This window comes from Monodon monoceros, unplaced genomic scaffold, assembly GCF_005190385.1.
Source record: "Monodon monoceros isolate NGI ecotype Baffin Bay Population unplaced genomic scaffold, NGI_Narwhal_1 Super_Scaffold_18, whole genome shotgun sequence".
Classification (NCBI taxonomy): Eukaryota; Metazoa; Chordata; class Mammalia; order Artiodactyla; family Monodontidae; genus Monodon; species Monodon monoceros.
Window position 1 is genome coordinate 82,624,969 of NW_021703774.1, and position 24,261 is coordinate 82,649,229.

General features: G+C 35.2%; 1 protein-coding gene across 12 annotated transcripts in view; it reads left to right on the top strand.

The window, feature by feature from the left end:
- The window catches only part of ST7L (suppression of tumorigenicity 7 like), a 154,032-nt gene that overhangs the window by 30,398 nt on the left and 99,373 nt on the right, over nt 1-24,261 (top strand). For all 12 annotated transcript variants that reach the window (XM_029228660.1, XM_029228653.1, XM_029228658.1 and 9 more), the window contains 5 exons: nt 268-422; nt 1,905-2,002; nt 2,429-2,543; nt 4,755-4,827; nt 5,760-5,862. In XM_029228660.1, coding sequence (XP_029084493.1) covers nt 268-422; nt 1,905-2,002; nt 2,429-2,543; nt 4,755-4,827; nt 5,760-5,862 — 544 coding nt within the window. The remainder of the gene's footprint in view (nt 1-267; nt 423-1,904; nt 2,003-2,428; nt 2,544-4,754; nt 4,828-5,759; nt 5,863-24,261) is intronic.

Here is a 24,261-nt window from a genome sequence, read left to right on the forward strand (position 1 = left end):
AAGATGTTTCCTGTGAGCTAAACAGAAGTATATTAGCTTAATGCTCATTACCTGGGAGGCAGGGTTCTGAGAGATGGGTCATTATATATAATTTAAGCTTATAGGCAACATCCATATAGTGATTAATTTGTAATAGAATACAAATGTTCTTCCCTATTACAGAAAGTGTAGGGAAAGATACGGAAATGTGATGTAAAGGGACATACCCCAAAGAAAATACTTGTCTTACCATTTTACTTAAAATTGCCTTGCTTGCTTTCTTTATAGCTGTGCTACTGCATATGTTCTACTGGCTGAGGAAGAAGCAACAACTATTGTAGATGCTGAAAGGTTATTTAAACAGGCACTCAAGGCAGGAGAAACAATTTACAGGCGGTCACAACAGTGCCAGCACCAAAGTCCTCAGCATGAAGCTCAACTGAGTAAGTGAATTTGAACTAATTTTCCCCTTTTAGTTCCTGCAACTGCCTGTTTTATGTGTAAAACACAAAACAACAACAATTTAAAAAACTTAATACTTAAAAGTTAGCTCCTTTTCATAAGAGATAACAAATCTATTCAAGTCAGCAAGACAGAAATGTATATTAGCTAGAGAATGCTTGTGGAAGGGAACAGATCTGTTCTGGTTATTGAGAGATGTGCTGCTCTGAAACTTAACAGTAATTTATTTCATGTGAGAATTGGGCTGGTCATTGGAGAAACACAACTCAAAAGTATTCAAGATTCAAGAGAACCTTCTAGTGATAATAAGTAGCTATTACCGTTATCCTCACCCTTACCCAAGCAATAGTAGAGGTATATCATTTGGTTTGCTCTTCAGACAGTATATATCTCCATATAGTGCCAGGGAGTGGCCCTTCAGCACAAAACCAGCCTTACACTTGATATTGACTATTTCTTTGGTGGTTTTTTCTCCATGATGTGTTTGAGACCATATGGGCCGTAGCAACTGAGGTCCTTTCTTTCTACTCTCAGGCATACTCTCCCAGTTGTGATCGAGACACTTTTACCAAAGATGTTAGAATCTGTAATGCTGCTGCTTCCTGCTATTTTGTGTGGCCAGAGGGCTTTAGTTTCATGATTTTGGCAGATAATGGGCAATAAATTGAAATATGTTTATATAATGCATTATCTCCTGGAGTTAAGTTCTAAATCTTTTGTTTGTGTAAATTAAAATTAGAATAATGTTTTCTCTCTAAACTAAATATTGATGTATATAGTATGTTTCGTTAATGCGTGTTGTTATAACACACAACTGTGGGAATATGTAATTTTGCAGTCTGGAACTAATGAAACTACATCTGTAAAAAAGTCATGCCATTTGTCCTTGTATAATCTCAGATATAGTTATGAGATAGTTCCAGAAATATTTGTTAGCCCTTTCTAGAAGTAGTTTTGTAGTTTGTTAGTTACTTGCTGTTGACCAAAAATTTATGCTAGCATGGAAATTTTGTTTTGAATATCTTTTGTTTGTCAGCTAAGATAATAGAGAATATTAAAATAGTAGATTGTTTATGCAGAAACTTAATAATGTTATTTCTTCTTATTAATGTATGTCTTTTAATAGTAAAATCTACTTGCCAAGTATACACAAATTACTTTATATATACTGTACTCCGATTACTTAATGTTAGAGGCAAAAGTAATTCTCTCTATATATATTTTTTAAGCTTTTAATATAAAAAACTTCAAACATCTATAAAAATAGAGCAGTATAATGAACCTTCGTTCATTGTTCATCACCCAAATTCAACTATTATTAATATTCTTCCATTCTGACACAATTTAATTTTAATTGAACCTCCCAAGGTAAGCAAATAAAATTAACAGGTAATATGTTAATGAAGTAGCAGGTCATAATATAAAAGTGATAGTTTTGTGTCATTTGTTGTTTTTCTAAATAGGGAGAGATACCAATGTACTGGTGTATATTAAAAGAAGACTGGCAATGTGTGCAAGAAAATTAGGAAGAATAAGAGAAGCAGTAAAAATAATGAGAGATGTAAGTAAATTTGATGACTCAACCTTTATCTTTATTCCTTCAAAAACAGAATGTGTTTTAAGTTGCCAGTTAAGTTAATGCAGAATCACTATGTGTTTTCCTTTTTTTTTTTTTTTTTAACGTTGATTGATTGATTGGCCATGCTGCCCAGCTTGTGGGGTCTTAGTTCCTTGACCAGGGATCAAACCCCGGGCCCCAGCAGAGAAAGTGACAAATCCTAACCACTGGACCGTCAAGAAATTCCCCAGAATCACTGTTTTTTTTAATTGATAGTTTTATAACAAGATATTTATTTAATATACATAGATTTCTTAGAGGTTGAGTCTCCACAGTTTTAAGAAACAAAAGAATTTCTACCTCAGTGAATTTGATTCAGCTCTGAGTTCCTTTTGTATAATTTTAATCTTTTTTCTTTTTAATATACAGTTGATGAAAGAATTTCCCCCTCTTACCATGTTGAACATCCATGAAAATCTCCTAGAATCACTTTTAGAATTACAGGCCTATGCAGATGTCCAAGCAGTTCTAGCAAAATATGATGGTGAGTGATAATTCTCTTAGTTAATAGCATGGTTAAAGTATTTTTTTTCTATTAAGTAATCATAAATGTGATCCTACTCTGGTATTTCTGTGATTTTCTCTTTGCATTCTTACCAGCCAGTATCTAGTATCTGTGGATGTAAGTTGCTATTAAGTATCTTCTTTATCAGTACTTTTGGTAGCAAAAGTCTGCAAGGAGGAACTTTCCTTCTCTCAAGATATATTCATTTTTTTATTGAGCGCCTAATGTGAGTGAGGCGCTTGGAATACAGTGGTGAATAAGAAGACATGGACTTAGCCCTCGTAGAATTTACCGTTTAGTGGAACATACAGACAAATGAATAGTAGTTATATTGAGGCATAGCGTGTTAGGTGAGGTAATAGAAAAGTATGGGGTGCTATGCACTTCATTTGTTTTGGAATGGCAGGGAAGGCTAACAGAAGTTGCTTAGAGTATATATAAGAGTAACTCAGAATAACATTTTACGATGCTTTTTAGTTACAAAGTATAATTTATTATCTCATCTGATCCTTATAACAATCTTGTGAGGTGGTAGGACAAGTACAATATTTTTACTGTTTCCGGTTAGTAAATAAGAAAACTGGAGTAGAAGAAGGTTAAGTGATTGGGTAAGGTCTTCTAGCCAGTAAGTGGCAAGCTTGAACTTAAACTTAGGTATTCCATTTGTTTGTTTACTAGTCTCCCAACAGTAAGTAAGAAGTCAATATATGTTGGCTATTTTTATTATTATACGATAACAGTTCCAGTTTACCACAAATGGAGTTGGGAGAATTTTTGAGAAGCATAGCCTTTCTCCTCATTCTGAGTGACGCATCAGCTTTTAACCCCAAGCTGGAAACATCCTAACTAGCATAATATTTCTGGTCATATCTTTCACTGTATTAGAACACATTTAAGTCACTTATTCACACTCTCCTGTTGTAAGCTCCTACCCATTAGCTTGGGAATCTCCATGACTTGGAAAGTTTGAAATTTGTTACACTTGGAAAGAGAAGTTTATTTCTTTTAAACATCTGGAATTCTTAGGAAGTGCTTTAGAGTAGTATAGGCTCATGGAGAAATTTGTGAGAAATTCTTTCCATATGTTACTTATCAGATGCATGGCCTGCTTATGATACTTATGATGAACAAGCTTAGGGACTGAATATGAAAAATCAGATAGGACCTATTCATTAAAAATAAAATAAAACTAGCAACTTGGATATGCTTCTGTGTTTTCAGTTATTTTTATGAGTCCCAGTTTTTACCCTTCTAGAATCCTGAAAAAGTTAAAAGCAAGTTTACTTCTTTAGTTCTCCATTTGCTGGTATAACTCTGGAATCTGGAAAGAGAGTTCTGTAGTCTTACTCTGCCAATAACATTATTTTGGTCATTCTTTAAGAAAGAACTCATATAATTAATTTCATTGTAGTTCTTAATTTCTTTTTATTTTATAAAAAATCATCATTTAAGAAAATTTAGAAAATGCAAAAACATCGGAAGAAGAAAAAAATGAAAACCACCCATGATTATATCACCTGGACTTAACTATTATTAATTTTTTTAACATTTATTTATTTAGGCTGTGCCGGGTCTTAGTCGCGGCATGTGGGATCTGCATTGTGTCACGCAGGATCTTTAGTTGTGGCATGTGGGCTTCTTAGTTGCAGCACGTGCACTCTTAGTTGTGGCAAACTTGTGGGATCTAGTTCCCCAACCAGGGATTGAACCCAGGCCCCCTGCATTGGGAGTGCGGAGCCTTACCCACTGGGCCACCAAGGAAGTCCTGTTAATTTTTTTTTTCTTAATCTTAGTTTTTCTCTGTGAATAGGTGGAGTTTTTACATAGTTCTATCTATACAATGGCTTTTTCCTTGGATAGTATTATTATAAGCAGCTTCTTATAAGCATTTGTTGAGTACTTTTTACCATTGTATGAGGGCTTTCACAGACATGGTTTAATTTAATCTCTGCTAGAAAAGTACCATTTCTCTATTTTGGGAAAACTGAGGTTAAAGAAGTTGTGCTAGTTCAAGGATGCATAGCTGGTAAATAGTAGAATCAAGATTCAGACTCAGGTTTTCCAATTATATGTCCATGTGCTTTTACTACTATATTATATCCGTTGAATTTGAACTATGAATTAGTCTTATTAGAAATTGTCTTAAGATATTTTTGTGATTCTTACCTAAATTAAAAATTATTATTATAGATATAAGCCTTCCAAAGTCAGCAGCCATCTGTTATACAGCAGCACTATTGAAGACAAGGACTGTTTCAGATAAGTAAGTAGTTATGAAAACTATAATAGTTTAGAAAGACTGCTAAACTCAATATTGTTTTTCATCCACTGACTTTAAACAATGCTTTTTTTTCCCCTACTTCCTGCTGAATAACCCTTGATCTTATGGGGCTTAGAAGCTTCTTACTATGTGTAGTGGAAAGAGCAAGGTTTTTAGAGCTAAGTAAACTTGATTCAAATTCAAAGTCTACAGCATACCAGCTGTGGAACTTTGGTCAAGTTAATGAGTTTGAGTTTCTTTGTTATCTGTAAAATGAGAATAATAATACTGTAGGGTGGTTGTGTGAGGATTATATGTGTTAAATGCCCAAAGCAATGCTAGATAGAAAGTATATCCAGTACATAGTAGCTACGGTGGTAATGGTAAGATACGTGGTAGGGAAATAGGTTTCATGTTACCTGTTTTGAGATTATAATTCTGAGTTATTCTGATTTCCTTGTATTTTTGGCTGTCCTTAATGAATTTCTCTTTATTCCACAGGTAAGTTATTCAGAAACCAACCAAAGGCAACTGCTTTCTTTCACCTTAGATTACTGTGGCTTGATATGAATTAGAATGGACTGTTCACAGTCTGTGAACAGTGAAAATTTGATAAGAATGTACTTCTATTTCATGAGATTCTCTAGATGTCCCTGTGTGGCATTTCTTATTTTATTACTTTGCCCAAAGTGTGCCTTTAATGGACTTCTGAAGGCTTTCTTCACCTTAACTTGAATATTTCCATTTCTTGTGCTGCCTTCCTTTATATGTTGAACCAAAGGCTTTACTTTTATGTTTAGTAGCCATTTGGCTTTGACTTTAGCCATCACCAGAAACCTCTGATTTAGGGGCTAGATTACGATCTCAGTTAATTAATTGATTAAAATACTTATTTATTTAAATATTTATTTCTTCATTTTGTGGTTTTCTTACAGATTTTCTCCAGAAACAGCCTCCAGAAGAGGGTTAAGCACAGCAGAAATTAATGCTGTGGAAGCAATTCATAGAGCTGTGGAATTTAATCCTCATGTTCCAAAAGTAAGAAACTTTATGATAGAAATACTACTTTTATTTAAGTTAATCAAATTGGTAACAGTGTATAGACCAAAGTTTGGGTCTCCATAATTTGAGGCAGAATTGTTTTAGTCTGCTATATTTTGATGCTTAGTGTTTACCCTAAAGGGGATGTTAAAAAGAATTTAGAAAGGTGGATAGGAGCAGTATTTCAGTATAGGCTTTATAATTGCTGTCAAAATAAAATTTGATGTACAATATGTTCACTTAGCTGTTCCTTTTACTATGGTTATAGAGAAGAAATAAAATGGCTTGGTCCTAATAAAAGATCATTCATATTTCAGATCATTAAATCAAATATCCTGTTACTATAAAAGCTATTTACATCTAGACAGATGCTTTTGAATGAGGGCTGGGTAGACAAAGACTGAAGACAAATAGATTAAAATAATCAGTGTTAGGAAACAGATGTGAAAGTTCCCAGAAAAACTGCTGAGTTGATGTTTATTTAGTCCCAGATGAACTGTACTCATCTCATTTGTCTTAATATTGTACACCTTGCAGACATACAGATCATTGGTTAATCTTTGTGTGTTATAACCCAAGATGAAATTTTGGATTTTAAAAACAATGCCCCAAGTTAGGGAGTATAGAGTATTCAAGAATATGCCTTTATTTAAAAGAGTAATTGTAACTGTTGATTCCAGTATAATATGTTAGTGGAATTTGGAAACTAGTAAACATTAAAGGATTAACCTCTAAAAAATAATATCCAAGAAATGCAAGTTGTAAGTCTGTTAGAGTAAGTAAAGACAGAGTCAAGAATATTACTGAAATCTAAGGATGAGAGTCAACAAATATTTATGCCATTCTCTCATTAAGTGAAACTGGTCCCATAAATTTCAATAAAAATTTTAGTGTGAATTGTAATATATATACAGCAAAGTGTAAAAAACAGAAATGTGTATCTTAATGATTTATTATAAAGCATGAGTGGAAACTACCACTGAGGTCAAGAAACAACATTGTCAGCCCCCAGAAACCCACCTGCCCTTTCCCAATTACAACTTCTTCCCTCCTGCCTAAACTTAACCACCATTCTGACATTAATTATGTTTATTAATTATGTTTTTCCTTCTTTTCTTATATTTTTAGTCTATACTTTTCCTTTCTTGCTGGCTTTATAAAACAGGTTAAGGAATTGTCTCTCTTTTATCATTCTCTGGAATAATTTGTGTAAAAATTAGAATTATTTCTGCCTTCAGTGATTGGAAGAATTTGCTGATAAAGCTGTCTGATTTTGGATTTTTCTTTGTGAGAAGAATTTTCATTACAAATTTCATATCTTTAATAGTTTAATTACAAATTCAGTTTTTTTAACCATTCCATAACTATTCACATTTCTTGTTTTCTTCTTGTGTTAGCTTTTGGTAAGTTGTATTTTTCTAGGAATTTATTACATCAAAAATTTCAAATTTATTGGCATAAAGATTTCATAAAAGCCTTTTATTAGCTTGTTAATATGTGCAGAATCAGTTGTAACATCCATTTTTTAATTCATAACACTGGCTACCTTTCTTTTTGCCCCTCTATTGGATTCCTCAGGGATTTATCAATTTTATTAGTCTTTGTGAAGAACCAACCTCTGGCTTTGTTGATCTTCTCTACTGTTTGTTTTCTGGTTCATTCATTTCTGCTCTTTACAGCCTTCTTTCAACTTTCTTTGGCCCCATATTATTTTTTTTAATTCTTGTATCTTCTTTTTTTTTTTAATTAATTATTTTTGGCTGTGTTGGGTCTTCGTTGCTGCGTGCGGGTTTTCTCTGGTTTGGCGAGTGGGGGCTACTCTTCGTTGCGGTGTGCGGGCTTCTCATTGCAGTGGCTTCTCTTGTTGCAGAGCACAGGCTCTAGGTGCACGGGCTTCAGTAGCTGTGGCACGTGGGCTCAGTAGTTGTGGCTCGCAGGCCCTAGAGCACAGGCTCAGTAGTTGTGGCACACGGGCTTAGTTGCTCTGTGGCATATGGGATCTTCCTGGACCAGGGCACGAACCTGTGTCCCCTGCTCTGGCAGGCGGATTCTTAACCACTGAACCACCAGGGAAGTCCCTCTTGTATCTTCTTATAAGGCATTTAACTCATTAATTTTTAATGTTTCTTCTTCTAACATATCCATTTAAGTCTATAAACCTCTCTCTAAGTACAATTTTAACTGCATACTATAGCATTATTTTTTTTATAATTTAGTTCAAAAATATTTTCTAATTTCCACTATTACTTCCTCTTTGATTTAGAGGTATATTTATTCCATTTAGATGTGTATTTCTTAATTTTAAAACATATGAAAATTATCTTTTTATCAATGATTTCTGACGTAATTGCATTGTGGCCAGAGAACATACACTGTGTGATTTCACCCCTTTGAAACATTTTTTAATTCTTGAATTTCTATTTATTTTTCACATCTCTCGTATTATTTATAGGTTTGAATTCTCTGCCAAAAGTTTAAATATAATCTGTTATCTCTTGAAAATAAAGTAGTTATCTTAAAGTCTTTCTCTGATAATCCCAATATCTAGAACGTCCCTGTTTCTGTTTTTAACATCTGTTTTTTTCTGCTGCATCATGTTCATATCGTCTTTTCTCTTATGCCTGATTTTCTTTCACTATGTGCCAGATATTTTATTTGAAAAATTGTAGAAATAGCTTAAAATCTCAGATAATATTATATTCCTTCATAGAGGATTTTCCTTGCCCTTAGATGCCTGGAAGAAGCATTGATAGGACAGGATCACCTTAATTCAGTTTCAGGGATTGAAATTTTCTGGTCTACCCGGATGACTTGAAACTGGACTGCAGTCCATGAAAGTTTCAGTTTATTTCTGGTTCACCCTTATTCCTAAGATGCAGCTTTCAGAGTCCCAGTCCAATCCTGAGGGTTTTGCCAGGCTTTCACTCTTGACAGGACTTGGACTTCAACTTTTGTTCCAGTAGCCTTATTATGAAACTGGCAAAAATACTGAACAGCCTCCTAGCTATCTTTTCCAGAATTGTCAAATGTCCCTATAGTGAAAGAAGCCCCAGGTGTGGCTTACTTCTCTGCTTTCTGCCATCTTTAGACTGTGGCCTGGTAATTCTCTACCCTTTGTTAATTATCTGATGCATTTGATTCAATTTTTTAAAATCGACAGCTTTTCTAGCTGTCTGGGAGGGTTCATCTGAGTTACCCAGTCTTCCATTACTGGAAGCAGAGGTCTAAAAATACTTGTATATGAAATGCTCTGCTCTCTCTTGCTGCAGAGTGGTTAAGAGAACAGATTCAGCAACTAAACTGCCTACATTTGAATTCTGGCTCCACTACTTCCTAGCTGTATTACCTTGGACAAGTTACTTAACTTCTCTAGACTTGAGTTTCCTCATGTGTAAGCTGGGGATAATATTCCCTACCTCTTAGAGTTGTTATTAAGATTAAATGAGTGCATATCTTTAAAGTGCTTAGAAGAGTACCTAACACGTAGTAAGCTTTACAGAAGTGGTTGTTATTGTTAGTACCCAGGATGGGGTGGAAATCTGTTCCTTGTGTGAGAAGATAAGCAGCAGTTATTAATCAGAACTATTCAAATTAAATACACCATTGATATCTAAAAAATTTATTTAATTCCCACTCAAAATAACAAAATCGGGATTGTCTGTTCCCTGTGGTTGTTCTTTTCTGCTTTAAAAACCCTCTTACGTAAAATGTATTCTCAGCAGTAACAATTCTTTTTTTTTTTTAACATCTTTATTGGAGTATAATTACTTTACAATGGTGTGTTAGTTTCTGCTTTATAACAAAGTGAATCAGCTATACATATACATATATATATATCCCCATATCCCCTCCCTCTTGCATCTCCCTCCCACCCTCCCTATCCCATCCCTGTAGGTGGTTGCAAAGCACAGAGCTGATCTCCCTGTGCTATGCAGCTGCTTCCCACTAGCTATGTATTTTACATTTGGTAGCGTGTATATGTCCATGCCACTCTCTCACTTCATCGCAGCTTACCCTTCCCCCTCCCCGTGTCCTCAAGTCCATTCTCTACGTCTGCATTTTTATTCCTGTTCTGCCCCTAGGTTCTTCAGAACCATTTTTTTTTAGATTCCATATATATGTGTTAGCATACAGTATTTGTTTTTCTCTTGCTGACTTACTTCACTCTGTGACAGACTCTAGGTCCATCCACCTCACTACAAATAACTCAATTTCGTTCCTTTTTATGGCTGAGTAATAGTCCATTGTATATATGTGCCACATCTTTTTTACCCATTCATCTGTCGATGGACACTTAGGTTGCTTCCATGTCCTGGCTATTGTAAATAGAGCTGCAGTGAACATTGTGGTACGTGACTTTTTTTGAATTATGGTTTTCGCAGGGTATATGCCCAGTAGTGGGATTGCTGGGTTGTATGGTAGTTCTGTTTTTAGTTTTTTAAGGAACCTCCGTACTCTTCTCCATAGTGGCTGTATCAATTTACATTTCCACCAGCAGTGCAAGAGTGTTCCCTTTTCTCCACACCCTCTCCAGCATTTATTGTCTCTAGATTTTTTGATGATGGCCATTCTGACCAGTGTGAGATGATATCTCATTGTAGTTTTGATTTGCATTTCTCTAATGATTAGTGATGCTGATCATCCTTTCATGTGTTTGTTGGCAATCTGTATATCTTCTTTGGAGAAATGTCTATTTTTGGATTGGGTTGCTTGTTTTTTTTGATATTGAGCTGCATGAGCTGCTTGTGTATTTTGGAGATTAGTCCTTTGTCAGTTTCAGCAGTAACAATTCTGATGGTGTACATTGTGCATTGGTTTTCAAAACTACTGCCAGAGCCACAATGGGTGAGGGGAGGGTAGCGGAAATCCCAGGCATTGCCCAAATTATAAAATTAAATTGTTGGATATGTAATATATATTAACCTTCATATTGAATCTGTCTAAATAATCTGTGATGCTTTTAGTGATGCTTCTTTTGAGTTTAAAAACCTACACACACATATAGTGAAATACTCCAAAATACTTCTGAGAGAAATTAAAGAAGACCTAAATAAATGGAGATATATACCATGTTTGTGGATTAGAAGACTAATTATTGTTAAGGTCTCTCCAAATTGATCTGTAGATTAAATGCAATTCCTATTAAAATCCTAGTAGACTTGTTTGTAAAAACTGACAAGCTCGGGCTTCCCTGGTGGCGCAGTGGTTGAGAGTCTGCCTGCCGATGCAGGGGACACGAGTTCATGCCCCGGTCCGGGAAGATCCCACATGCCGCAGAGTGGCTGGGCCTGTGAGCCATGGCCGCTGAGCCTGCGCGTCTGGAGCCTGTGCTCCACAATGGCAGAGGCCACAACAGTGAGAGGCCCACGTACCACAAAAAAAAAAAACCCAAAAAACAAAACAAAAAAACTGACAAGCTCATTCTAAAATTTATATGGAAATGCAAAGGATCTAGAATAGCCAAAACCGTTTTGAGAAAGAACAGTAAGGTTAGAGGGACTTATACTACCCAATTTCAAGACATTTTTAAAGCTACGGTAATTAAGATAATATAATATTGGCGTGAAGGTTGAAATGTAGATCAATGAAAGGCAATAGAGAATCCTGAAATAAACTCACATAATTTTGGTCAGTTGATTTTCAACAAGAGTTCCAATGCAATTCAATGGGGAAAGGATAATCTTTTCAACAAATGGTGCTGGGAAAATCAGGCATCTATATGAAAAACAAACAAATAACCTAGACCCTCTCCTCATGCCAAATAAAAAATTAACTCAAAATGGATCAAAGATCTAAATGTAAGAGGTAAAATTATAAAAATTCTAGAAGGAAACAGAACTTGAGTTAGGCAAAGATTTCTTCAAAAGCATGATCAATAAAAAAAAAACCTGATAGATTGGACTTCTTAAAATGTTTGCTCTTCAAAAGTTATCATTAACAAAATGGAAAGATAAGCCAAATGACTGCAGGTCATTTATCTCTTAAAGTTTGGTATCCAGAACTTATAAAGAACTTTTATAACTCAGTAATAATAGGACAAACAACTCAATTAAAACATGGACAAAGGACTTGAATAGTCACTTCATCAAAGAAGGTTTATGAATTAGCTATCAAAGAAGGCACATGAAAAGATACTCAGCATCATTAGTCATTGGGAAAACACAAATTAGAACCACAGTGTGATACTACTTTATATCCACTAGAATGGCTATACTCACATAGACTTACAATATCAGGTGTTGGCAAGAATGTAGAGAAAATGCATATATTGCTGCCAGGCATTTAAAATAGTATAGCTACTTTGGAAAACAGTTGTGTAGTTAAACATATACTTACCATATGATCCATCAATTCCATTCCTAGATATTTACCCAAGAGCAATGAAAACATATGCCTATACAAAGACTTGTATGAAAGTGTTCATAGCAATATTATTCACAATAGCAAAAAATTTGAAACAGTCCAAAGATAGGTGAATGAATAAATAAATGGTGATATATCCACATAATGGAACACTTCTTAGCACTAAAAAGGAACGAAGTATAAGTACATGCAACAACATAAATGAACCTCAAATACTTTATGCCAAGTGCAAGAAACAAGACACAAAAGACAATCTATTGGGGACTTCCTTGGTGGCGCAGTGGTTAAGAATCCGCCTGCCAATGCAGGGGATATGGGTTTGAGCCCTGGTCCGGGAAGATCCCACATGCCGTGGAGCAACTAAACCCGTGTGCCACAACTACTGAGCCTGCGCTCTAGAGCCTGTGAGCCACAACTACTGAAGTCCGTGTGCCTAGAGCCCATGCTCTGCAACAAAGAGAAGCCACTGCAATGTGAAGCCTGCGCACTGCAACAAAGAATAGCCCCAGCTTGCCACTAGAGAAAGCCCACGTGCAGCAACGAAGACCCAACACAGCCAAAAATTAAATTAAAAAAAAAAAAGACAACATATTGGGGACTGCCCTAGTGGCGCAGTGGTTAAGACTCTGTGCTCCCAATGCAGGGGGCCCAGGTTCAATCCCTGGCCAGGGAACTAGATCCCATACGCATGCTGCAACTAAAAGTTTGCATGCCACAACTAAGGAGCTGGCAAGTCGCAACTAAGGAGCCCACCTGACGCAACTAAAGGAGCCCACCTGCCACAACTAAGACCTGGCACAACCAAAAACTCAATAAATATTAAAAAAAATAAATTATCATCAATACTTACAGTTCAGCCAAGGAGTGTATTATATTTCCTTAAAAAAAAAGACAGCATATTGTATGATTCCATTTATATGAAATTTATGAAATAGGTAAAACTATAGACACAAAAGGCAGATCAGTGGTTCCCTGGGGCTGTGGGTAGGAGTGGAGATTGACTTCAAACAGGCATGAGGGAACTTTTTATGGTGGTGGTTGCACAACTGTATAAATTTAGTAAAAATCATTGAACTGTATACTTAAAATGGTAAATTTTGTGATATATAAAGTATACGTCAGTAAAACTGTAGAATATGTTATTTAATTAAATATAAATATACATTTAATAAGTATGTAATAATGTATATACTGCAATATTTGAAAATCATTTTTAGCCCCAGTAAAGCCTTGCCTGAAAAAAAATCATTTTTATTTATAGGTAGAAATTTGTATATCTTTTCCCCTTACCTAAATATCAAAACCAGTTGACAATTCAACTCTATCAGAATATCCAACTGAGTAGAATGGCTCTGTAACCTTACGTTATTGTTTGTGGATAGGCAGTTTAAGCTGGGTGTTACCAAACAGGATAAAAATTAAGGTTTTAGGGGGGAAATTTTATGCTCCAACAATTTGGATAATATCCCACTTAAATAACATTAGTGTTATATGAATTGGAAGAGCGCTGGAATTTGTGGCTGTTTTTGCAAGTGATGAAGTAGGTACAGATACTCTCTCCCCCTCTCTCTCCTATTATAGTCTCTATCTGTGATTCTCTCCGCTGGAGCCAGCAAACATAAAGGGCTTTAGGGGTTTTCTTCCTCAGACTTCAACAATGTGTCATGATAACTTACTTAACCTAATGAACAGTGACACTTAAATATATATATATATTTAAATCTTCTTTTATTCTTATAAATTTATTATGCAAATTTTCAAATGTTCTATGAATCTTACCAGTAAAATGACAAATTGTAAACCTGTTTTAGCAGGAACTATTTTGGCTACTTTCCACATAACTACAACAGAAATGGCTGTAGGTCTAGAGTTGTGCAATTTGTTAAAGCTGGAAGCCATTAGAAGTGCAGTAGAAAAGATCACATAAATCTCTTCAGGCTATGAATTTGCTTTAGATGTTTCATCAGTATTGATTGCTTTTACAGATTTTTTTAATCTACTGAATGAATTCAGTATACAGTAACTGTGATAGTAATAGTAAAAAAATTAGAACAGCATGTTTTCATGATTTTTGACTTGTTCTTCATTACCTAGGTATGGCTTTGGTTCAATAAACATTTTGTTTTAGTCACCAAACAAGAAAAAGATTATGTATCTTTCAGCTACTATAGAAATTGTTGGTTTTTAAAATTTTACGGTAGAAAATATTTCATACTTTTTAAATATTCCATAGCATCCTGTTTCAGTCATTCTTGTGTCTCACATTTTTTTATTATCCAACCATCAAGAAGTATTTTTTAATTAAAATAATTCATATACAATATAATTCACCCTTTTAAAGTATACAATTCAATGGTTTTTAGTATATTCACAAGGTTGTGTAATTATCACCACTCTCTGATTCTAGAACATTTTTATTACCCCCAAAAGAAACCCTGTAGCTATTAGCAGTCACTCCCCATTCCTCCCTCCCCAAATCCATGACAACACAGATCTACCTTCTGTCTCTGTAGATTTAGAATTATATTATGTGGCCTTTTCACTTAGCATAAGGTAGCAGATATCAATACTTCCTTTCTTTTTATGGCTGAGTAGTAATCCATTGTATGGATATACCACATTTTGTTTATCCATTCATCAGGTGATGGGCATTTGGGTTGGTTCCACTTTTTGGCTATTATGAATAATGCTGGTGTGAATATTCATGTGCAAGCTTTTGTGTGGACACATGGTTTCACTTCTCTTGGGTATATGCCTAGGAGTGGAAATGATGGATCATATGGTAATTCTCTGCTTAACTTTTTGAGAGACTGCCAAGCTTTTTCAAAGTTGGCTGTGCTATTTTACATTCCCAATGTAAAAAATTCCCAAAAATTTACAGCAATTTTTGAGGGTTACAATTTCTGTACATCTGTGCCAACAGTTGTTATTGTCTGTGTTTTGACTATAGTTGTCCTAGTAGGTGTGAAGTGGCATCTCATGATTTTGATTTGCATTTCCTAATGACTAATGATGTTGAACATCTTTTAATGTGGTTATTGGCCATTTGTATATCTTCTTTTTTTAAATTTTTAAAAATTTTTATTGAGTATAGTTGCTTTACAATGTTGTTAGTTTCAGGTGCACAGTAAAGTGAATCAGTTTTACATATATCCACTTTTTTTTAGATTATTTTCCATATAGGCCATTACAGAGTATTGAGTAGAGTTCGCTGTGCTATACAGTAGGTACTTATTAGGTATTTATTTTATATATAGCAGTATATATATCTCAATCCCAATCTCCCAGTTTGTCCCTCCCCCCTGTTCCCCCCTGGAAACCATAAGTTTGTTTTCTACGTCTGTGACTCTATTTCTGTTTTGTAAATAAGTTCATTTGTACCAATTTTTTTTTAGATTCCACATATAAGCGATATTATATGATATTTGTCTTTCTCTGTCTTACTTCACTCAGTATGACAATCTCTAGGTCAATCCATGTTGCTGCAAATGGCATTATTTCATTCTTTTCTATGACTGAATAATATTCCACTGTGTTTATATACCACATCTTCTTTATCCATTCATCTGTCAGTGGACATTTAGGTTGCTTCCATGTCTTGGCTATTGTAAATAGTGCTGCAATGAACGTTGGGGTGCATGGATCTTTTCTAATTATGGTTTTCTCTGGATATATGCCCAGGAGTGGGATTGTATATCTTCTTTGGATAAATATCCAAGTCCTTTGCACATTTTAAAATTCATCTTTTTATTATAAAAAGTATTCTTTAACATTATTATTATAGTAAGCCAATGACATTCTTGATTAATATGGTCCAAAACCATTGTGAATCTCCATGGGTTGAGAAATACCAGTACAACATATAATTTTACTCCTGAAATGAGAACATGAGAATGGGTCGTGAACCTTGCTGAGATATGGATGCTGAAGATTCAACTAGGGTTATTCATTTGGTAAGTTACTCACATGTGTGCACAAGCCTCAGAGCACAAATGATTGAAATTTGTTCCTTTATAAATCATGGATGTTTAGAGATAGCACAGATGATTGAAATCGTAAATATTAAATCCAAAAATATCCATGATTTACTATAGATGTAATTGTTCTTAGTATGACACTTTACACATCAGTTAGAATAGTATTATCTAACTTTAATTTAGGATCCAGCAATAGCTTGCTGCAATATTTCATTGAAGGTTTTTTTTATTAGCATACTACCACCAAATTCTTCTAAATTTTATTATTTTTAGATTTAAATTTGAGATACTTGCTTTAAAAACAAAATCACAGAATAGAAAGTCCAGAAATATATCTATATGTATTTTGTCATTTGGTTTTTGACAAAAGTACCAATGCAGTTCAGTGGGGAAAGGAAACTCTTTTCAACAAATGGTGCTGGAACATCTAGATGTCTGAATGGGGGGAAAATCATGAAATATTCTCATAGCATACATAAACATTAATTTGAGATGGATCATTTACCTAAATGTAAGAGCTAAAACTATACATCTAGAAGAAAACATCTAAGAATATCTTTGAAATTTTGGGGTAGATAGAGATTTCCTAGGACACAATAGGCACTTAACTGTAAGAGAAAAAATTCTAAATTGGCCTTTTCAAAAATTTAAAATTCTTCTCACTGATGACAGTGTTAAGAAAAATGAAAAGGCAGGAAATTCCCCAGCCGCCCAGTGGTTAGGACTCCGTGCTTTCACTGCCGTGGGCACAGGTTCGATCCCTGGTTGGGGAACTAAGATCCTGCAAGCTGTGTGGTGTGGCAAAAATAAATAAATAAATAAAAATAAAATCATCATCATTTAAAAAAAAATGAAAGGGCAAACCACAAATAGGAAAAAAAATATTTCCAGTTTGTTTGTTTGGCAAAGGACTCAAATCCAGAATATATAAGTATAAAATGACAACTTTAATGTAAAACATGGTCAAAAGCCTTGAACAGATACTTCAGAAAAGAAGATATTGGAATGTCCAATAAACACATAAAGAGGTGCTCACCATTGTTGGTTATCAAGGAAATGCATTATAAAATTACAAGGTATCATGCCTATCAGAATGGCTGTAATTAAAAATACTGATAAAATATTGGTAAGAATGTGGAACATTTAGAACTCTAGTACATTGCTGCTAAGAGTATATAAAATGATACAACCACTTTGTCAATTTCTTATAAAATTAAACATATACCTCGCCCTATGACCCAGTTCTACTCCAAGGTGTACATCCAAGAGAAAAAAATTTATTTAGCAATAAAAAGAAAAGAACTACTGGTACAGCAAAACATGGATGAATCTTAAAAATATAGCGTCCAAAAGAATATATACTGAATGATTCCATTTATGTGATATTCAAGAAAAGGCAAAAGTGATCTATTGTGGTAGAAATTAGAACGGTGGTTGCCTCAGGTGGTCAGGATAGAGGTATTAACTGGAAAGGAGAACTTTCTGGGGTGATGGTGTTGCTTGTCTACTTTCTTTTTTTAAATTTATTTCTGGCCGTGTCAGGTCTTAGTTGTGGCACTCAGGATCTTTCACTGCAGCACTTGGTCTTCTCTCTAGTTGTGGTGCACGGGTTCCAGAGCGTGCGGGATCTGTAGTTGTGGCACTCGGGCTCAGTATTTGAAGCTCGCGGGCTTAGTTGCCCTGCGGCATGTGGGATCTTAGTTCCCTGACCAGGGATCAAACCCGCATCCCCTGCACTGGAAGGAGGATTCTTAACCGCTGGACCACCAGGGAAGTCCCTTGTTAAAACTCATTGAACTGAATACTTAAGACCTGTGCATTTTACTGTTTTTAAATTATACCTCAATAAAGAAAAAAGAATCTGACTCAACATGGAAAGCACTGTCAAGGTATCATGCCTCCTGATTAAATGAGATGATATATGTGAAGTTCTCAACACAATGTCTGAGTGTCAGGCAACAGCATTGATTATTATGGCCATCACTGCTTTATTATACTCTGTTACCATTTTCTCCTCCTGTTTAAGCTGTTACAGTGTGTCCTCTTTCCTTGTAAATATTAGTTTAGTGCTTTAGAGTGCATAAGATTTGGGGATTCCTTTGTTGAGATGGGGTGAAGGTGAAGATGGTTAGGTGAGACAGTTAGGAATTAACTTATTTGAATTACTTAATACCCTGAGGACAGTTTGTGTCTTCCAGAAGAAGCCCTTGAGGGAAGAGTGGCGTAGAACATTTAAAAACAAAACAAAACCTTGTTTAATAAATCTCTGCAACTTGAGTACATGTTTAGGAATATGCTATCTGTGGCTTTTTAAGATTATTCTTATTTTACAATAAAACTGGTTTTGGTATTGTGCTGCTAAGAAAGTAGACCACGCCAGGAGGCCTTTACAAGTGCAAGGGGAATTTTAAAAATAAATGGATACATAAAAGGTAAAATCCATTCTGGCTGATCAGAAATTGAAGCCCGTAGGATGTTATGAGTCCCATCCATTAGAGAAGGTACTAGGTCTTTAGCAGCGGGCTTACATTTCTTTTGGCCAGACTACTTATATTATAGCAGCATAAGTAAAAGATGAGGGAGATGGGCGCTCAGTTGAGATTCTGAGTGGCATAGCGGGACTACAGGGAGAAAAGGGAAGTGGTTAAATCTGTGACCCATACTTAGAGCACAGTGAGGCCTTTGCGTTTCCATTATATTGTACTGTGGCCCAGGTGGAAGGGTTGAGATATGAAATGCTTATCTCTTGAGATGCTGCTCTGTAGGATGATTTGGAAAGTCATTTTCCTGAAGCACATGCCCTGTTTAGCCTCCCATCCCTCTCCTTTTAATATAAGATCACTTTCCCTTTGCTCCTGAGGCTGCTAGGTAGTATCATGTTTTCTTTCAGTTTATTCATACAGCAGTTGTTTACTTTCTATCTGGGAACTTTCTTTAGTCTCCCTTATAATACACCTCCATGTGGAATCTTTGCATTCAGCCTGCCTGTCCAATCTCATAGAATGTGCACTGAGAAAACTAATTGGAGAGATAAATTGGTCTTGATGTGCATGACTGATCAAGAGCAAAGTACCTTAATTTCAGATGCCTTCAGAGAGATTTTTCTTTAACCTCTGCTTTTAAGAGGAAGATTATTAAAGCATTATCGTTACTTCAGGTCAGAATTATATTGCTTTTTTCAAAAGCTGTTGTAAGATTTGCAAAGTAATAGAAACAAAGTAATCTAGAGATAAATTATAAAGATCAAAGCAATTCAAAATTAAAGTGAATTTGAGCGTAAGCATAGGTATGGATTTAGAGTTATAAAAGATACCATCAGACCATACATCATTATGTCTTTTTAACTATAGCTTCCAAAGTAGCTTTAATTTTTAATATTTTTAGTGAAAAGCAAGAGACTTTGAGTAATTATTTGAGTATATTGTCCATAGTTGAATACTAGTTAAAATTGGCCCACGCAATTTCCAGATATAACAAGAAGATGATTTGGAGGTAATATGGAAGGACCTGCAGCACATACTAGGTACCAGCCTTGGTTTATGTCTTTAACTATATTTTATTTGCCAGTTATTTCCAAATATGTTAACTCTGGCTTCCTTCCTTGTCTTTAGATTTGCATTTCTATCTAGTTGTGGAAATTTTTACCTGGGTATCTAATAAGTACTTCAGACACTTTAATGTGTCTCAAACTGATTTTTTTTTAATTTATTTTTTAGTCTCTTCTCCAGCTTGCCTCTCCTTCCTTATTTCTATATTTTGACTTACGGCTTTATTATTTTCTTCTGTAATTAACCTTTACTCTGCTCTTTCCAAATTACCAACTCGTATTATGACCTTTGAAGTCTCTTTCAGATCTAGCCATCTTCTCCATCCCCACTGTCACTGCTCATTGTGCACCTTCACTACCTTTTTTTTTTTTTGCGGTACGCGGGCCTCTCACTGTTGTGGCCTCTCCCGTTCTGGAGCACAGGCTCCGGACGCGCAGGCTCAGCGGCCATGGCTCACGGCCCAGCCGCTCCACAGCATGTGGGATCTTCCCGGACCGGGGCACGAACCCGTGTCCCCTGCATCGGCAGGCGGACTCTCAACCACTGCGCCACCAGGGAAGCCCTATTCTTTTAAAAATTATTATTGTTATAAAAGTAATGAATGCTTTAAAAAAAAATTCAGACCCTTTAGAAGTTTATAAAGTAAAAATTCCCCTGTTTCTTCTCTCCCAATTCTACTTCTCTCACATAACCACTGTTTCTGTTTGGTGTATATGTTGCCAGACATTTTCTGTGCATTTTTAAACATACAGATATGTATGTGTAGAAATACAGTAATCTCAAATACTCTACCATCTTTTGTTTGGACCATTAAAACAGATTCCTCAGTGGTCTCCCTGCCATCAAACCCTCTCTACTCTGGCCATTGCCAGAGTTATCCACCTAAATAGCAAATCTTACTCTGCCTAAAGGGCTCTGCTTGTTCCCTATTGCCTATACGATAAGGACCAACCCCGTAGTATTGCGTGTATAGAAACCCTTCGTAGTCTGGGCCCAGTATCTGTCTTCAGCCTCGCTCCTCACCACTTCTGCCTTGTTCCTTACCTCCAGTGCTACTATTCCCTGGATTGGCCAGGTCTCATTATGACTCCCTACCATTGTACATATGCTCAGTCTCTTCACTACCTGGCAAGTTTCTACTCATTCTTCAAGATCCTGCTCATCTGTTGCCTCCTTTGTAGAGGTGTCTTTCCCACTTTTCCCAAGCAGAGATAATGGCTCTTTCTTCTGTTTCTTTAGTACCTTAATCATCTTTTTTTTTTCTTTTGGTCTGTTTGTATGTCTCTCCCTTAGTTATTGGTGAGCTTTTTAAAAAGCAGGACTCTTGTCTTAGCATCATTTTATGTCTGATATTCTACTTAGCACATAACAGGCATTCAGTAAATGTTTGGTAAATAAACATGTTTGTAATTTAGATCTGCATTACTATAAAGACCTATCTGAGGTAAAGAAAATAAAATTTTAGATCCCATAAAATTTTTAAGCCATTTAATATTTTGTGAGTTTTGCTACATTATGTCACTTTGGGCCTTTTAAGGACAGTAGTACAATTTCAGCATGACGTTATTTCTTAACTGATAAAAGAACTCAGCTTTTAATGGAATACTATACTACATTTTAAATGAGTTAGATCTATATAGAGATGGGAAGAGATATACAAGATATATTGTGAAGTAAAAAGTGAGTTGCGTAACAGTTTGATACTATATTTAAGAAAAGTAGAATCAGTATGTTATGCTTAAAAAAAAGAAATCCAGACAAACATAAATCAGATTATCTTTATTTCCTTTTTTCTTTTATTCTCCAATCTTGTAATAGATTCTTTTCTGTGTAACTCTGTAATGTTTGCATTTTTGTACTGTGAGCATGTACTTTTATAAGCAAAAAAAAAAAAGAGACCAAAACAAAACAAATTACCCATCAGTTTTTAACCTTTCATATTCTTCTTCCTACAGAATTAAAGTCTTGATAGCTGAATTTTTTTGTTTTCATTTTGTTTTGTTTTTAGTTTGCCCAGAAAGTTAGAAAATATCTTTAAGTAAAACTGAAATACTTAAAGGTATGAGTTTGAAGACATTTTAGCTATATATATCAGATCCAGTCAGTTAATTATTTTAGGACCTGCTTTGGATAGTGTAATATACTAGGTGCTGAAGTAGAATATGAAGGATATGGTTTCTATTGTGTAGTGACTTCACCTTATTCTGGGTAGCAGAAATTCTTGAGTGGCACTTTGTGGAGGAGATAAAATGAGTAATAATCCTATAATTACATATTTTAAGTATATTTTCTCTTTTTTTTTGTCTTTTTAATTTATTTTATTTTTGGCTGCATTGGGTCTTCGTTGCTGCCCGCGGGCTTTCTCTAGTTGACGTGAGCGGGGGCTGCTCCCCATTGCGGTGCGTAGGCTTCTCATTGCGGTGGCTTCTCTTTTTGCGGAGCACGGGCTCTAGGCACGCGGGCTTCAGTAATTGTGGCGCTCCGGCTCAGCAGTTGTGACTTGTGGGCTTTAGAGCACAGGCTCAGTAGTTGTGGCACACGGGCTTAGTTGCTCTGCAGCATGTGGGATCCTCCCGGACCAGGGCTCGAACCCGTGTCCCCTGCGCTGGCAGGCGGATTCTCAACCACTGTGCCACCAGGGAAGTCCCTAAGTATATTTTCTTTAAACTGAAAGTTTTTCTTTATATTTTGAGGGTGAAATTTTATTTCACTGTCCTATTTCAGAAACTGAAAAATAAGAATTTCTTTGAAGTCAAATTGTAGAGGGCATTTGCTGGTAGGTAAGACATGATAATAAAAAATAAGGTAGCATAAGGAAACAGTTTTTTAATGATTAAATAGTGAAGATTTTTAATATAAAATCCTGAAGTATTATTTCCTAATAAACGTACCGTATCTGATTCTGAATTGTCACTTAGATTATTACTCAGTGAAAGTATAGATATATAGTTGCTTTTAACAGAAGTATTTTTAGATATATTAAGTTGATACTTTTTATAATATAAGTTTTACTCAATAATTGTTAACTTAATATCTTTGCTTACCATTTGCTAAGTGGCTACCAAGATAGGGTTTAGTCTAAAGCTTCAGGGTTCTAAAACACATTGAAAATAATTTGAGATGTTTTTATCTGTAAAATAAAACAGAACTCTAATCGAAAGGACTTGGTTTAAGTATTAAACCTCTCTGAAAATAAGATATTCTTTTTATGATGGAGATTCCACTGTGTTTGCTTCATTTTCTTTGCTTCCTACTGAAGAAGCTCTTAGTGCACTTGCAAAGAGCATAAGGAGTCGTGTCAGAGGTCAGCTATTTGAGTCCATTTTCCCACAGTCGCCTGGTGCGAGTGATCTTTTACTGTGTTTTAAAAAATGGGCAAGGATTAAAGAGGATTAGAAAGAATATTACCCTCCTGAATATAGGCCCAAGGCACTAAGGGTAGAGAACCCAGCCAGGCAGCAAATGGGCTTTGCTTGACCAGGACACAACCTCTGCTGCATTCCTTTAAGAAACTGAATGGGAAATGTTAAGTCCCCAAACTGGATTAGTAAATAATCTCATAGCTTGTGACATCTGCTAAAATAAATTGATAAGCAGACTGCATTCTTACACTTTGAGGAGAGAGCTAGAGACATCAAGACTAAGAGTAATTATTCTTTTTATCTTTTTGCTTTTTAATTTCACCTTTATTGGGGTATAGGAATAAGAGTAATTCAGGATGAGCATTAAGCTCAGTAAGTGTTGGAAAGGCATATTCCATAAACAAAAAAGAAAAATTACTTTAGATGTATTAATACCATGAGTACATATGTATTGATTAATAACCTAAGGCTTAAAATTTAAAACCACTTCAATTATTTTTAGAATTCTTCCTGTTTGTAGTAGTTTTACAAAGTGTTTCACACATTCAACTGTTTAATTCATGTTGTCTATCTTATTAGCTTGTGTAACGACCTGAGGAACTTAGAATTTGAAATGTGAGAATATATCTTTTAAGACACCTTTGGAGTGTTTCTCTTTTTATATCTTATAATAGATGTTAATGTGGTTTGGACCATATGACACATAATTTGGTATCAAATTATTGAAACCCAAAGAGGTTGTTTCACACCTAGTCTAGTAGGGGAGGTGTACTCTGGCCTCAGTCTTTGGAAGAAGTAGTTAGCTAACTAAATATTTTTTAAAAGATTTTGTTTTAAGTTGACCACTTTAATAGTAAAGATGATGTACAAGTGTAATTTTGCATCTTTCTTCATGTAATTAGTATATTTGATTAGTGCAGTAACTGATTATGCTGCTTTTGTTATGGATTATAATATTAAGGCAAGTATTTTCTTCAAGAGTTTAGAATTTAATTTCATATGTGAATAAGAATTGATAGGTCATAACTTCTTTAACAGGCACACTCACTCATCTTGCAGTATGCTCTCAAGTCTCAAGAGTTAAAATTGTTCAAGTTGTCCCTGTACATTGAACATGTCCTCCTATTCTTCTCCCCACCATACCCC